Below are 16,566 nucleotides of genomic sequence, written 5' to 3' on the forward strand. Positions count from 1 at the left end.
TGACATAATGATCTCCAGCCTTGTGCTCGTCAACATTCTCACCCGAGTTAACAAGACGATTACTGAAATGATCTCAGCAGGTCCTTTAATGACAGCAATGAAATGCAGTGGAAATGTTTTTTTGAGATTAAGTTAATTTTCATGGCAAAGAAGGACTATGCAAATTATCTGATCGCTCTTCATAACATTCTGGAGTATATGCAAATTGCTATTTTAAAAACTTAAGCACCAACTTTTCCAATTTCCAATATTTTATGTAATTCTCAAAACTTTTCACCACGACAGTACTTGGCTAACTTTAGCAGTCCCATAGAGATGAATAGAGCAGCAGTGTATGTGGTCGACCTGCTAGTCTATTAATTTAGTGGGGCCCTACGGGGTATGGAGTCCCCATTCTCCACAATACACAGTAGATAAGAATAGAAAGCAAATATGTCTTATTGGTTAAATAGTATGTCGTTAAATGAATATAACTAGGGATGAGCAAATCGACTTCGGATGAAACATCCGAAGTCGATTCGCATAAAACTTTGTTGAATGTATTGGCTCCAATGAGCCGAAGTTATTACTTTGCGAAGTCTCGCGAGACTTCACATAATTACTTCAGAAATTCAGTTATACTGTAAAAAAACATTTCCCAAACTCAGGTTCGGTTCCAAGTGGTAATGTTTTTTTACAGTATAAATCAATTTCTGAAGTTATTATGCAAAGTCTCAGGAGCCTTCACAAAGTAATAACTTCGGCTCATCGGAGCCAATACATTCTAAGGCTACTTTCACATTAGCGTTTTTTGCAGGTCAGTCATTGATCAGCAAAAACACTTTCATTACAATAATACAAAAGCCTGCATCCGTCGTAAACAGATCCAATTGTATTATGTCTTCTATAGCCATGACGGATCCGTCTTGAACACCATTGAAAGTCAATGGGGAACAGATCCGTTTTCTATTGTGTCAGAGAAAACAGATTCATCCCCATTGACTTACATTATGTGTCAGGACAGATCCGTTTGGCTCCACTTCGTCAGGCCGACAGCAAAACGCTGCAGGCAGTGTTTTGATGCCCGTCCTCAGAGCAGAATGGTGACTGAACAGAGGCAAACTGAGCTTTCTGAGCAAACTGGCATTCTGAGCGGATCCTTTTCCATTCAGAATGCATTAAGGCAAAACTGATCCATTTTGGACCGCTTGTGAAAGCCCATGACGGTAGCCTAATACTGTACAGAGCGCTCACTCCGTACAGTATTGAAACAAAGATTTATGCGAATCGACTACAGATGTTTTATTCGAAGTCAATTCGCTCATCCCTACATATAACCACACAGACAACTTGAAGAAATATAAATTAAAGATTCTTTTATTTTTGCATGGTATGCACAGAGCATATCTCAGTGTCTGTTATAAAGCATACAAATGTATTCATAAGAAAACTGTACATCATGACATTAAATTTTATTCTCAATTGTATAATCATCTATGTCTACACAGTACTATATAAAACAAAAAGGACAGGTCAAACATAATGTGCAACTAGAATTGTGCATTGGTCATTATTACATTTTGGTATAGCTACAAAACAAGATATTACACCAGGGGTCAGCAACCATTGGCACTCCAGTTGTAATAAAACTACAACTCCCAGTGTGTTTGGCTGCTCTTTTAAGTCCTATAGAAGTGAATGGAATATTCTGGAGGTTCGGAGATTGCTGATCATACTTGTCTATTCTTTAATTGTATCGCAGTCCCTATAACTATATATTTTGGCTATAAACATATATATTGACTTGTATACTGTTCTAATGAAAAATATTCATATATTAATATTTTCAGACAGCTTTGTAAATGGTTTCATCCTCAGTTAATTTCTATTAAACATTTTGCATTAGTCCTTTTTTATTTTTTCCATCATTATTTTCTGTGAATTTTGCTTTACTATTTATAGTCAGATTTCTCTTTTTTCCTGAAAAAAATAAATAAAAATGTTTAGTCGCAAAGTATAAAACTGGAAGGTACATTTTACCTACAGTGTAACATTGTAACATTAATGATGTCAAGTTTAAAACATACAAAGTGTGGCAGCTGCATTTATCCCTAGATCCTAGAGAGGGTTCAAAGGAGGGCAACTAAAGTAATAACTGGAATGGGAGGACTACAGTACCCTGAAAGATTATCAAAATTAGGGTTATTCACTTTAGAAAGAAAGACAACTGAGGGGAGATCTAATAACTATGTATAAATATATCAGGGGTCAGTACAGAGATCTCTTGCATCATCTGTTTATCCCCAGGACTGTGACAAGGTGACATCCTCTGCATCTGGAGGAAAGAAGGTTTGTACACAAACATAGAAGAGAATTCTTTACGGTAAGAGCAGTAGTGATGGACGAACACGATCAAATGTTAGTGAACAGCTCGTTCGCAGCGAGCCCGTTGACTTTAAAGGCAGGCAAACCTGAAAAACATTCAGGTCATATTTGCAGCCACCAAATACTTACTGGAAGTGCACAAATAGTCCCACAACATGGACAGTGACATACCAGGGGGGGTCATTGGCAAAAATTCCAACAAAATATATGTATTTTAAGCAGGGGCCATTTTTATGCATCTTAAAGGGAAACTCTCAAAAATGTGCACTGGTCGAACCTAGAAATTTTTTATTTTAGGCCACGGGAGTACAGGTTCCAAAAATTAGCCATTCACCTGACAGAAAAGAACTTGTGATTATGTGGCTGGAGGTACATTAGGTGGTCACTGGCTAAAATTTTACTGTAGGCCACTGTAGTAGAGGCCCCAAAAATCAGGCATTCACCTGACAGAAAAGGCCTTTTACGCCGCTGTATATACATAAGACAAGGACTATTCTTTGATCTGGGTGGTGGTAGATATGTGTGGACTAGCATGAGGAAATTTAATTACACGTGATCGTCACAGGTGTTGAATTCCTCCGAGATCCATGCCTCATTCATTGTGCCAGCTCTGGCCACAGGTCAAGCCTGCACACCTAGTAGTCCAGATGTTCCTCGCTTCTCAAAGCATCCACATCGGCCATTAACCCGATGTAGTCGGACACCTGTCGGTAAAGGCATTCCCTGAGGCTGGATCCTGAGGGCGGTTGTCGATGGGTTTGATGCAAGAATGATCTCATATCCGAAGTGACCAACACATCTTCAAACCACCCTCTTCTTGCAGGCCCGATAGGATTGATTACTGCACCTGTTTCGCTGTGGGTGGGAATTCCTCTGCCAGCGCCCACAGCAGCAGAATGCAACATCTCTCGCAGCAATGCCTGTCTGGGAATGGATGGGAATATAATTCTTCTGACTCGAGTGGAGGGGCTATGGTGGTGGTGGTGTATTTGGGGGTGCACACAGCAGAGAGTGAAGAGGGTGCAGATACAGAGGATGAGGAGGGTGCAGAAGCGGAAGGCTGAGTGAGCTACTTAACTAACTCTGGTGCGCCCTTTAACCACTTCAGCCCCGCTAGCTAAAACCCCCTTCATGACCAGAGCACTTTTTACACTTCGGCACTACACTACTTTCACCGTTTATCGCTCGGTCATGCAACTTACCACCCAAATGAATTTTACCTCCTTTTCTTCTCACTAATAGAGCTTTCAGATGGTGGTATTTTATTGCTGCTGACATTTTTACTTTTTTTGTTATTAATCGAAATGTAACGATTTTTTTGCAAAAAAATGACATTTTTCACTTTCAGCTGTAAAATTTTGCAAAAAAAACGACATCCATATATAAATTTTTCGCTAAATTTATAGTTCTACATGTCTTTGATAAAAAAAAAATGTTTGGGCAAAAAAAAAATGGTTTGGGTAAAAGTTATAGCGTTTACAAACTATGGTACAAAAATGTGAATTTCCGCATTTTGTAGCAGCTCTGACTTTCTGAGCACCTGTCATGATTCCTGAGGTTCTACAATGCCCAGACAGTAGAAAAAACCCACAAATGACCCCATTTTGGAAAGTAGACACCCTAAGGTATTCGCTGATGGGCATAGTGAGTTCATAGAACTTTTCATTTTTTGTCACAAGTTAGCGGAAAATGATGATTATTTTTTATTTTTATTTTTTTCTTACAAAGTCTCATATTCCACTAACTTGCGACAAAAAATAAAAGATTCTAGGAACTCGCCATGCCCCTCACGGAATACCTTGGGGTGTCTTCTTTTCAAAATGGGGTCACTTGTGGCGTAGTTATACTGCCCTGGCAATTTAGGGGCCCAAATGTGTGAGAAGAACTTTGCAATCGAAATGTGTAAAAAATGACCGGTGAAATCCGAAAGGTGCACTTTGGAATATGTGCCCCTTTGCCCACCTTGGCTGCAAAAAAGTGTGACACATCTGGTATCGCCGTACTCAGGAGAAGTTGGGGAATGTGTTTTGGGGTGTCATTTTACATATACCCATGCTGGGTGAGAGAAATATCTTGGCAAAAGACAACTTTTCCAATTTTTTTATACAAAGTTGGCATTTGACCAAGATATTTTTCTCACCCAGCATGGGTATATGTAAAATGACACCCCAAAACACATTCCCCAACTTCTCCTGAGTACGGCGATACCAGATGTGTGACACTTTTTTGGAGCCAAGGTGGGCAAAGGGGCATATATTCCAAAGTGCACCTTTCGGATTTCGCAGGCCATTTTTTACACATTTTGATTGCAAGGTACTTCTTACACATTTGGGCCCCTAAATTGCCAGGGCAGTATAACTACGCCACAAGTGACCCCATTTTGGAAAGAAGACACCCCAAGGTATTCTGTGAGGGGCACGGCGAGTTCCTAGAATTTTTTATTTTTTGTCGCAAGTTAGTGGAATATGAGACTTTGTAAGGGAAAAAAGAAAAAAAATGAAAAATCATCATTTTCCGCTAACTTGTGACAAAAAATAAAAAATTCTAGGAACTCGCCGTGCCCCTCACGGAATACCTTGGGGTGTCTTCTTTCCAAAATGGGGTCACTTGTGGCGTAGTTATACTGCCCTGGCAATTTAGGGGCCCAAATGTGTAAGAAGTACCTTGCAATCAAAATCTGTAAAAAATGGCCTGTGAAATCCGAAAGGTGCACTTTGGAATATGTGCCCCTTTGCCCACCTTGGCTGCAAAAAAGTGTCACACATCTGGTATCGCCGTACTCAGGAGAAGTTGGGGAATGTGTTTTGGGGTGCCATTTTACATATAACCATGCTGGGTCAGAGAAATATCTTGGCAAAAGATAACTTTTCCCATTTTTTTATACAAAGTTGGCATTTGACCAAGATATTTATCTCACCCAGCATGGGTATATGTAAAATGACACCCCAAAACACATTGCCCAACTTCTCCTGAGTACGGCGATACCACATGTGTGACACTTTTTTGCAGCCTAGATGCGCAAAGGGGCCCAAATTCCTTTTAGGAGGGCATTTTTAGACATTTGGATCCCAGACTTCTTCTCACACTTTCGGGCCCCTAAAAAGCCAGGGCAGTATCAATACCCCACATGTGACCCCACTTTGGAAAGAAGACACCCCAAGGTATTCAATGAGGGGCCTGGCGAGTTCCTAGAAATTTTATTTATTTTGCATAAGTTAGCGGATATTGATTTTTTTTGTTTTTTTCTCACAAAGTCTCACTTTCCGCTAACTTAGGACAAAAATTTCAATCTTTCATGGACTCAATATGCCCCTCATGGAATACCTTGGGGTGTCTTCTTTCCGAAATGGGGTCACATGTGGGGTATTTATACTGCCCTGGCTTTTTAGGGGCCCTAAAGCGTGAGAAGAAGTCTGGAATATAAATGTCAAAATGTTTACGCATTTGGATTCCGTGAGGGGTATGGCGAGTTCCTGTGAGATTTTATTTTTTGACACAAGTTAGTGGAATATGAGACTTAGTAAGAAAAAACAAAAACAATCCAAAAATTTCCGCTAACTTGTGCCAAAAAAAATGTCTGAATGGAGCCTTACAGGGGGGTGATCAATGACAGGGGGGTGATCACCCATATAGACTCCCTGATCACCCCCCTGTCATTGATCACCCCCCTGTAAGGCTCCATTCAGACGTCCGTATGATTTTTACGGATCCATGGATACATGGATCGGATCCGCAAAACACATGCGGACGTCTGAATGGAGCCTTACAGGGGGGTTATCAATGACAGGGGGTGATCAGGGTGATCACCCCCCTGTCACTGATCACCCCCCCTGTAAGGCTCCATTCAGACGTCCGCATGATTTTTAGGGATCCATGGATACATGGATCGGATCCACAAAACACATGCGGACGTCTGAATGGAGCCTTACAGGGGGGTGATCAATGACAGGGGGTGATCAGGGTGATCACCCCCCTGTCACTGATCACCCCCCCTGTAAGGCTCCATTCAGACGTCCGCATGATTTTTAGGGATCCATGGATACATGGATCGGATCCACAAAACACATGCGGACGTCTGAATGGAGCCTTACAGGGGGGTGATCAATGACAGGGGGTGATCAGGGTGATCACCCCCCTGTCACTGATCACCCCCCCTGTAAGGCTCCATTCAGACGTCCGCATGATTTTTACGGATCCATGGATACATGGATCGGATCCACAAAACACATGCAGACGTCTGAATGGAGCCTTACAGGGGGGTGATCAATGACAGGGGGTGATCACCCCCCTGTCACTGATCACCCCCCCTGTAAGGCTCCATTCAGACGTCCGCATGATTTTACGGATCCATGGATAAATGGATCGGATCCACAAAACACATGCGGATGTCTGAATGGAGCCTTACAGGGGGGTTATCAATGACAGGGGGTGATCAGGGTGATCATGATTTTTACGGATCCATGTTTTGCGGATCCGATCCATGTATCCATGGATCCGTAAAAATCATGCGGACGTCTGAATGGAGCCTTACAGGGGGGTGATCAATGACAGGGGGGTGATCAATGACAGGGGGTGATCAGGGAGTGTATATGGGTGATCACCCGCCTGTCATTGATCACCCCCCTGTAAGGCTCCATTCAGACGTCCCCATGTGTTTTGCGGATCCGATCCGTGTATCCGTAAAAATCATACGGACGTCTGAACGGAGCCTGACAGGGGGGGTGATCAATGACAGGGGGGTGATCAGGGAGTTTATATGGGGTGATCAGGGGTTCATAAAGAGTTAATAAGTGACCGGGGGGGGGGGGTGTAGTGTAGTGTAGTGTTTGGTGCGACTTTACTGACCTACCTGTGTCCTCTGGTGGTCGATCCTAACAAAAGGGACCACCAGAGGACCAGGTAGGAGGTATATTAGACGCTGTTATAAAAACAGCGTCTAATATACCTGTTAGGGGTTAAAAAATCCGGATCTCCAGCCTGCCAGCGAGCGATCGCCGCTGGCAGGCTGGAGATCCACTCGCTTACCTTCCGTTCCTGTGAGCGCGCGCGCCTGTGTGCGCGCGTTCACAGGAAATCCCGGCCCTCGCGAGATGACGCATATATGCGTGACTCTGCGCAGGGCTGCCACCTCCGGACCGCACATCTGCGTTAGGCGGTCCGGAGGTGGTTAAAGTAATTGCACGCGCCTTCTCCAACTTCCCACTTAGGCTCCGGCCTGTTGCACCTGCCCGACCCCTGCCACCCCTGCCGAACGGCCTGCCTCTTCCTCTGCCTACCATTTTCAAAATAACCCTGTGCCTAAATCCCTAGGGAAGAGCAGTATTCGTGGAAGCAGGTATCTCGCAGGCTTCAATCAATATTTGGTGGAAACAGGTGTATCAAACCCCTTAATCTGTATTTTGTGGAAGCAGGTATATTGCAGGTCTCAATCAATATTTGGTAGAAACAGGTATATCAAACCCCTTAATCAATATTTTGTGGAAGCAGGTATATTGCAGCCCTCGCACAGTATTTTGTGGAAGCAGGTATATCGCAGACCTCAATCAATATTTGGTGGAAACAGGTATATCGAACTCCTTAATCAGTATTTTGTGTAAGCAGGTATATCGCAGGCCTCAATCAATATTTGGTAGAAACAGGTATATCAAACCCCTTAATCAATATTTTGTGGAAGCAGGTATATCGCAGTCCTTAATCAGTATTTTGTGGAAGCAGGTATATCAAACCCCTTTATCAGTACTTTGTAGAGGCAGGTTTATTGCAGGCCTCAACCAATATTTGGTGGAAACAGGTATATTGAACGCCTTAATCAGTTATTTGCGGAAGCAGATATATCACAGGCCTTAATCAATATTTGGTAGAAACAGGCATATAGAACCTTTTAATCAGTATTTTGTGGAAGCAGGTATATCACAGGCCTCAATCAGTATTTTGTGGAAGCAGGTATATCTCAAGCCTCAATCATATTTGGTGGAAGCAGGTATATCAAACCCCTAATCAGTATTTTGTGGAAGCAGGTATATTGCAGCCCTCAATCAGTATTTGGGGGAAGCAGGTATATCAAACCCCTTAATAAGTATTTTGTGGAAGCAGGTATATCGCAGGCATCAATCAATATTTGGTGGAAACAGGTATATCGAACCCCTTAATCAGTATTTTGTGGAAGCAGGTATATTGCAGCACTCAATCAGTATTTTGTGAAAGCAGGTATATCAAACCCCTTAATCAGTATTTTGTGGAAGGAGGCATATTGCAGCCCTCAATCAATATTAGGTGGAAGCAGGTATATAGAACCCGTTAATCTTAAAAAAAAATTGCCACAACAGTTATATCACACCACCCTGTTTATTTGGGGCAGCAGGTATCTTGCAGCCCTCAATCAGTATTTTTTGGAAGAAGGAATATCACAAGACTCGATCAGTTGCAAATAGTTGTTCCAAAAGTGCTTGTCCCACTATATAGTTGTTGTATTGCAGCAGAACCGCACACAACTGCTGCACAATACAAATACACTATTAGATACTTTCTATGTTAGTAAGTATATTATAAGTATCACACCCCTCAGTATATCACACCTATCGATTGCACACCTATACCAGTCCTTAATAGGACTTTTGTGGCCCTATTAGCTAGCGTTCAGTGTCCCTAACAGCCTGTCCCTGCTCCACAAAGAAACCTCTCCCTACACTGGCAAAACACAGAATGTAAAATGGATGCCAGATCGGGTTCTTTTATAGGTCGCGGGTGTGTACATGTGCTGAAACATCTCAATTGGCTGTCCTGTCTGACCTGATGGATGTGTCATGGGTGAAAGTTTGGCGCAATGCAAAAGAATATGGCACCGGCAGACATTGCCGCATGTACTGCGAAACGCGAACGCGCAAAGTTCACTGCGAAACGACCGCCGGGCAAACTGAAAAGAGTATTGAGACTATGGAACTCTCTGCCTGAGGAGGTGGTGATGGTGAGTTCACTAAAAGAGTTCAAGAGGGGCCTGGATGTATTTCTGGGGTGTAATAATATTACATGCTATAGTTACTAGAGATGGGTTGTTGAGTCAGGGAGTTATTCTGATTGACTGATTGGAGTCGGGAAGGAATTTTTTTCCCCTTAAGTGGGGAAAATTGACTTCTACCTCCCAGTTTTGTTTTGTTTTTTTCCTCTGGATCAACTTGCAGGATATCAGGCCGAACTGGACGGACAGATGTATTTTTTCGGCCTTATAAACTATGTTACTATGTTACCCTGTTCTGTGAGTACCGAAGCAGCAGGAACAGGTACAGTATAAGGGTAAGGCCACACAGTCAGGTTTTCTGATTCAGTTTTGGAAGCCAAAACCAGGAGTGAATTCAAAACAGATCTTTTTATGATCCACTTCTGATTTTGGCTTCCAAAACTACATCAGGAAACCTGATCTGATCATACACTAAGATATCTGTCCCATACTGACTCTTAATACTGTGGGAACCTGCATTATCTATTATGCCCATAGATGCATAAGGTGGTAGAATGTTGAATGTGCTGCAATAGAGGTTATATACTAGGGTAAGGGAACACAATTTCCTGTAGTAAGTCTAGTGTAGGTTCACACCACAATTAGTGGGAACGTTTGCAATGGTCCACTGGTATATTTTCCTGAATGCGTATGGATCTCCATTATAGTTAATAGGGCTGGATGGAGACTTACAACTGTCTGGCAATTCCAAAGTGCAGAAAGATTCAGTCAGCTGTTCCCTGCTGGAACAGCCGATTGGATCTTAAGTACTAGTGTTAAAATAGTCTTATCCAACCAATGACAGGCCATTGTTGTCTGAAAAGAAGTCGAGAAAGAAAGATATTTTCTTGAAAGAACGTTCCATGAAAGACCTTTTGTCGATCGCCTGATTTTGTAGAAAATAATAAGAAAGTAAGGTAGTATGTTAGCCAGTAGAAAATAGGTTTATTGCTCTCATTAAGAGAAACAAAACAAGAGTCTTGCAGGTTTGTTACCTTTTAATGACTAACAAAAATAGAAGCAATGATGTTACATAGCGAGCTTTCAAGACATCTTAGGTCTCTTCCTCAGCATGGAGAAACAGCAATTTTTATATACAGCAACATGGTATAATGGGTGGATATTTGAAAACAACGCAATATTGAAAAAAGCTTGAGAATGATATACATGAGCAGTGTGAAAGTTTTATGGTCTCTAAATTGATGTTAGCTCAGAGACCTGGTGTCCCCACCATCTCTGGTGTAGATCTTGAAGTGTGCCATAAATCTTTTGGACAAATTCAGTCCAGTTTTCAATGTGTCAACAGACAACGGGGACAAACTACATTCAGATTTCTAAAATATAGCAGGACTACAAAAACCCGGGAACATTCACATGTTCTGCATCCAATGTGGTGTACCTGATTCTCTGCACTTTATGTCATCTTGGGGGTCTCTATGTTGAAGAAAACGTAAAGGAAAGGATGGGTGTAACAGGGCGCTGAAGGCGCACTTGGTCTCCCATGAGCCGCAGATCTTAGCTTCGGGAGCGAGGATGTGTGTTCGGCCTCGTTCCCAGGGCAGCTTTGCTAGGTGGGAGGCTCCCTGCTCCTAGGTCTGCCTTGAGCACCGAGCTGATCACTCGGTGCTCGACTTGTCTGTCTGTCGGTCATGTGACGCTGGCCACGTCACATGACCCTCACTTCCTACTATAAATACAGGCAACCTGCTGGCTACAGGTTGCCCGTGATTTTGGTCCCTTAGGCTGTGTATTATTATTGTTATTTAGCTTTCATTTGGATTTGACCCTTGATCTGCTTCCTGACACCTCTTCTGCCTGCTCCCTGAACCTTGACGCTACCTCTCGGATTTTGACCTCGGCTTGCTTTTGGATTTTGTCTTTCCCTCTTCTCTTGTACTGACGTGACCTCCCGGATTTTGACCTCGGCTCGCTCTTGGATCTGTCTCTGTCTCGTCCCTCGTACTGACGTGATCTCCTGGACTGACCCCGGCTAGTTGACCCGCCTCATCCTTCTGTTTTTGGTGTTACCTTGCTTGTTCCACCTCTCTGTCCACTCGAGTGCTACCTCTCATTGGCTGTCCGCTTCCCTGCTGTCTCTATCTCTCTGCATGCACTTACTCAGGTCAGGGACTGTCGCCCAGTTGCGCCTCGTTACCTAGGGCGGGTGGTGCAAGTAGGCAGGGACAGGGAACCGAGTGAAAGCTCAGGGGGTGCACCTTCGCTCTATCTTTATACCAGTGACGCTACCCCGTGACAATGAGGTTTCATCGCCACACAATACAAATATATTACACTGTTTGATACACTGGAAACTGGACTAAACTTGTCCCAAGAATTTATGGCACACTACAAGATCTAAAGAATCTAGACCAAAGATATTCAGGGCACCAGGTCTCTGAGCCAACATTAATTTAGAGACAATAAAACATTCACACCACTTATCTGTAAAGGTCTCTTTACTGTCACGGCAAGTGGGGATAAGAGGAACACCAAGTAAACAAACAATAACAGGTAAACAGACTAGGCTCCAAAGCTAGGGAGGAGGGAATGGTAGCCTCCTAACAATCCCTGAGCCTCTCCCTGACTGTTGACAGTATGAGCAAGTCCTGATGGTGAACAAACTCATACGTCAGAACCTAAGCTCTGCTGACACTGTATCAAACCCTAACTTAGCGAGAGGGGAATGAGTCAGCCGGTACCTTCCACCGTGAAGGGACCAACATCTCCCTGAGACCTAGCAACAACACACACACACACAAAGGAGAAAACAGGAGGACTTAGCTTGAGACAAGCGGGAAGTAGAGCTCCAGAAGGAAAATATCAACTGCAAAGTCAGCAGTAAGAGCTGGACTTAAATAGAGCCTCTTAAACAGCTAACGCGCAGAACCTGTGGAGAGGTGGGATCCAGCCCACAAAAATAAACAGAAAGGAAACACAGAAAGACCTGTCAGACAAACTCACGTGCTGCAAGTCTATCTGATCTTCTCAGATCTCTCACGGGGCAGGCAGTGACATTTACATTGCCCACACATCAGGCAGGTTAGTGCTATCAAGCCTGTGTAAAGGTGCTGATCTTTCATCGGGTAACAGGATCATTCATGTGGTTGTCTAAATCATTATTTGCCAGCAGAAGATCATGCTGTCTAAACAGCCCTTTGCTGCCGGCAAACAATGATTCAGTATGGGGAAAAGCGATGGCTTAGTAATAGCAACTCCCCGAACTGTGGAGGAGATTTCCAGCATGTAAATGCAGCTTTCTCCTCAAATGACAAGCGATTGTTGGGGAGGAACGCTTCCTTCCCGACAATCATTTGCTCTATTGAGCAGTGAAAAAGGACCTTAAGATATTAAAGGACTCATTCTCAAGCTTTTTTTTTATATGCTTTTGTTTTGTTTTCCAATGTCCAATCATTACACCATGTCTCTGTTCTTATATATAAATATTGCTATTTCTTCAGACTGTGGTATTAAGCCTGAGGAAGAGACCAGAGTTGTCTCTGAGTTGTCTCAAAAGCTTGCTATGTTACATCACTGCTTCTATATTTGTTATTAAAAGGTATCATACAGGCAAGACTTTTGTTACTTTTAATGAGAGCAATAATCCTGGTTTCATTAAACATGTATCGGCAGCCTTATCAACTGTAAAGGCCAGAATAGATCAGTCTTCAGATGATTGATTGCTCAACTGATGTTCAACCAACTTCTACCTAATGTGTATAGCCACCTTAAGCATGTATAGTTTGTAAAAATAGTACAAGATGAACAAAGCAAGAAATGTTGGGTTTCTACATAGTTACTGAGTAGAAGCAGACAAATATCTATCAAGGTCATCTTGTCTTAAGGTCCATTTACACTGGTCAATTTTGCAGGCGATTGTCAGGAAAGAGGTCTACATGCAGCGATCTCCTCCACAGTATGGCGAGGTGCGATCGTTGATGCTTATCGTTTATCCCAATACAGAGTCGTTGTCTGCCAGCAGCAGAGGCTGTTTACACAGCACAATCTACTGCTGGCATTCGATGATTTAGGTGCCTGCACAAACGATCCACTTACCCAACGAACAAGTGTTTAGTTTGTTCATCGGGTAATCAGTGACACCGTTACAACGCCAGATAGTTTCTAATGAGCATTTTCTATCAACGATCATTTAGGATTATATGGCGGATTCCTGGTCCATGTAAAGGGCCCTGTAGTTCTAGCTATTCTGGCTATATGAAAGCAAAATCAAACCCCCTTGAGTGATTGTGGCCAATGATGTCCTTCCTGACTCCACAACAGCAGTTGTCTACATCTCCTGGTTCAATTAGTCTTCATAGTCATTATCATTAATCAAACAGGTAGCAACATAAAAAAAAAAAATTGTACTCACTTTCCTCCACAGCTTCTGACAATAAGTGTTATGGAGCAGGCAAGGAATATAACACACCCAAGGCAAAGAAGCAAGATCTGTACGATCCCTAATGCAGTCAATGGGGTAGTTACGCTGGATTTAAATATATTTGCTGAATCTTCACCAATCATGGCAGTCTAGAAAATAAGGCACAGATATATTTTATACCAAAACTCAGACAGCTCTGACAAAAGTGACCATGACAATTGGAAGCCAGTAAGTTAGACTTTCAGGATTTTTTTGGCATAAAGTAACATTAAAGGGGTTGTGCAGGGGTTTTATATTGATAACCTATGATCAGGATAGGTCATCAATATATGATCGGCAGGGGTGCAACATCCGGCAACCCCACCAATGAGTTGTTTGAAGAGGAAGCGGCGCTCCATGTGAGCTCTGGTTCCTCTTCATTACACTGCCCATCGCCTCAGAAGCAAGTGTAGTTACAAGTACTTGCTCAATTCAATAGAATGGAGCGAGTACTTGTAATTACACTATACCGCTGCTGCAAGGGAGACAATGCGTAGTGTAAAGAAGAGGAAGTATCGCTCGCATGGAGCCCGCCTCATCTTCAAACAGCTGATCAGTTGGGGTGCCGGGTGTCTGACCACTACTGAGGATAGATCATCAATATAAAACCCCTGCACAACCCCTTTAATTAAATCAGTTTTTTTTTTCCATGCACATAAAATCTTGAACTATTGTAGTTCTCACACTAGACACAGGAGCTGTCTCAATAAATAGTTTTTTTTACTATTCACAGTAGCATATATGTCAGATTTGCTGTATATACAGTACAGGCACTGGATGAGAAGATTTTTCTCATTGTCATTAGAGGGAGGGTGACTTAAAGGGGTTGGCCACTTTCTGGGTTACTGTTGACCAATGTGCATGTAAGATCGCTATATGGCACTAATACAGCCGTTGCTGATATTCTCTGCAGCTTGCGATATTTCATAAGCCATGTCTTCTTGTTGCGCAAATCTTCTGTGTTGTCCTCATAGAGGTCCTGTCTATAAGATGACCACTGATGGAATGTCATGCGGCCTATCACTCAGCCATCTCCATTCAAACACACTGCACAGTGCAATTGCAGGTGGCAGATGCAGGGTATTTGAATAGGGGAGACTGGGTGATTTGCATGGTCACATTGCCCTCCATCAGCAGACTTGGCAAAAAAGCGTCATACCTTATAAAATATAGAAAATGGTGCAGAGTATCAACAAAGGTTATATTAGTAAGCGCCATATACTCATTTTACTCAGTTACTCAACAGTTACTAAAAAGTGTCTGGCTCTTTAAAGGGGTTGTCCAGTCTAGGAGCCAACAACTCCTATGTTCCTAATGTGTGCCCCATTAAAAAAAAAAAAAACACTCGCCTGTCCATAGTTCCCAAGAGGCTTGGATAGGTTAGTGTGTGTGTGTGTGGGGGGGGGGGGGGGGGGGGGGGGGGAGGGGGAGGGGGACACACTTTAGGACTAGATGGGTTGTTGGCTCTTAGGTCAGAAAACCCCTTTAACCACTTCAGCCCCGCTAGCTGAAACCCCCTTCATGACCAGAGCACTTTTTACACTTCGGCACTACACTCCTTTCACCGTTTATCGCTCGGTCATGCAACTTACCACCCAAATGAATTTTACCTCCTTTTCTTCTCACTAATGGAGCTTTCATTTGGTGGTATTTTATTGCTGCTGACATTTTTACTTTTTTTGTTATTAATCGAAATGTAACGATTTTTTTGCAAAAAAATGACATTTTTCACTTTCAGCTGTAAAATTTTGCAAAAAAAAACGACATCCATATATAAATTTTTCGCTAAATTTATAGTTCTACATGTCTTTGATAAAAAAAAAAATTTGGGCAAAAAAAAAAATGGTTTGGGTAAAAGTTATAGCGTTTACAAACTATGGTACAAAAATGTGAATTTCCGCTTTTTGAAGCAGCTCTGACTTTCTGAGCACCTGTCATGATTCCTGAGGTTCTACAATGCCCAGACAGTAGAAAACCCCCAGTAATGACCCCATTTCGGAAAGTAGACACCCTAAGGTATTCGCTGATGGGCATAGTGAGTTCATAGAACTTTTTATTTTTTGTCACAAGTTAGCGGAAAATGATGATGATTTTTTATTTTTATTTTTTTCTTACAAAGTCTCATATTCCACTAACTTGCGACAAAAAATAAAAAATTCTAGGAACTCGCCATGCCCCTCACGGAATACCTTGGGGTGTCTTCTTTCCAAAATGGGGTCACTTGTGGGGTAGTTATACTGCCCTGGCAATTTAGGGGCCCAAATGTGTGAGAAGAACTTTGCAATCGAAATGTGTAAAAAATGACCGGTGAAATCCGAAAGGTGCACTTTGGAATATGTGCCCCTTTGCCCACCTTGGCTGCAAAAAAGTGTCACACATCTGGTATCGCCGTACTCAGGAGAAGTTGGGGAATGTGTTTTGGGGTGTCATTTTACATATACCCATGCTGGGTGAGAGAAATATCTTGGCAAAAGACAACTTTTCCAATTTTTTTATACAAAGTTGGCATTTGACCAAGATATTTTTCTCACCCAGCATGGGTATATGTAAAATGACACCCCAAAACACATTGCCCAACTTCTCCTGAGTACGGCGATACCACATGTGTGACACTTTTTTGCAGCCAAGGTGGGCAAAGGGGCATATATTCCAAAGTGCACCTTTCGGATTTCACAGGCCATTTTTTACATATTTTGATTGCAAGGTACTTCTTACACATTTGGGCCCCTAAATTGCCAGGGCAGTATAACTACGCCACAAGTGACCCCATTTTGGAAAGAAGACACCCCAA

At 42.6% G+C, this 16,566-nt stretch overlaps 1 protein-coding gene across 1 annotated transcript in view; it reads right to left on the reverse strand.

Moving 5' to 3' along the window:
• Positions 1-13,723: 13,723 nt before the first annotated feature.
• Positions 13,724-16,566, reverse strand: part of CD36 (CD36 molecule) — a 47,164-nt gene continuing 44,321 nt past the window's right edge. The window contains exon 12 of the mRNA XM_044277163.1: positions 13,724-13,885. Within this exon, the coding sequence (XP_044133098.1) occupies positions 13,724-13,885 (162 nt within the window). The remainder of the gene's footprint in view (positions 13,886-16,566) is intronic.

This window comes from Bufo gargarizans, chromosome 2, assembly GCF_014858855.1.
Source record: "Bufo gargarizans isolate SCDJY-AF-19 chromosome 2, ASM1485885v1, whole genome shotgun sequence".
In the NCBI taxonomy this organism is placed as follows: Eukaryota; Metazoa; Chordata; class Amphibia; order Anura; family Bufonidae; genus Bufo; species Bufo gargarizans.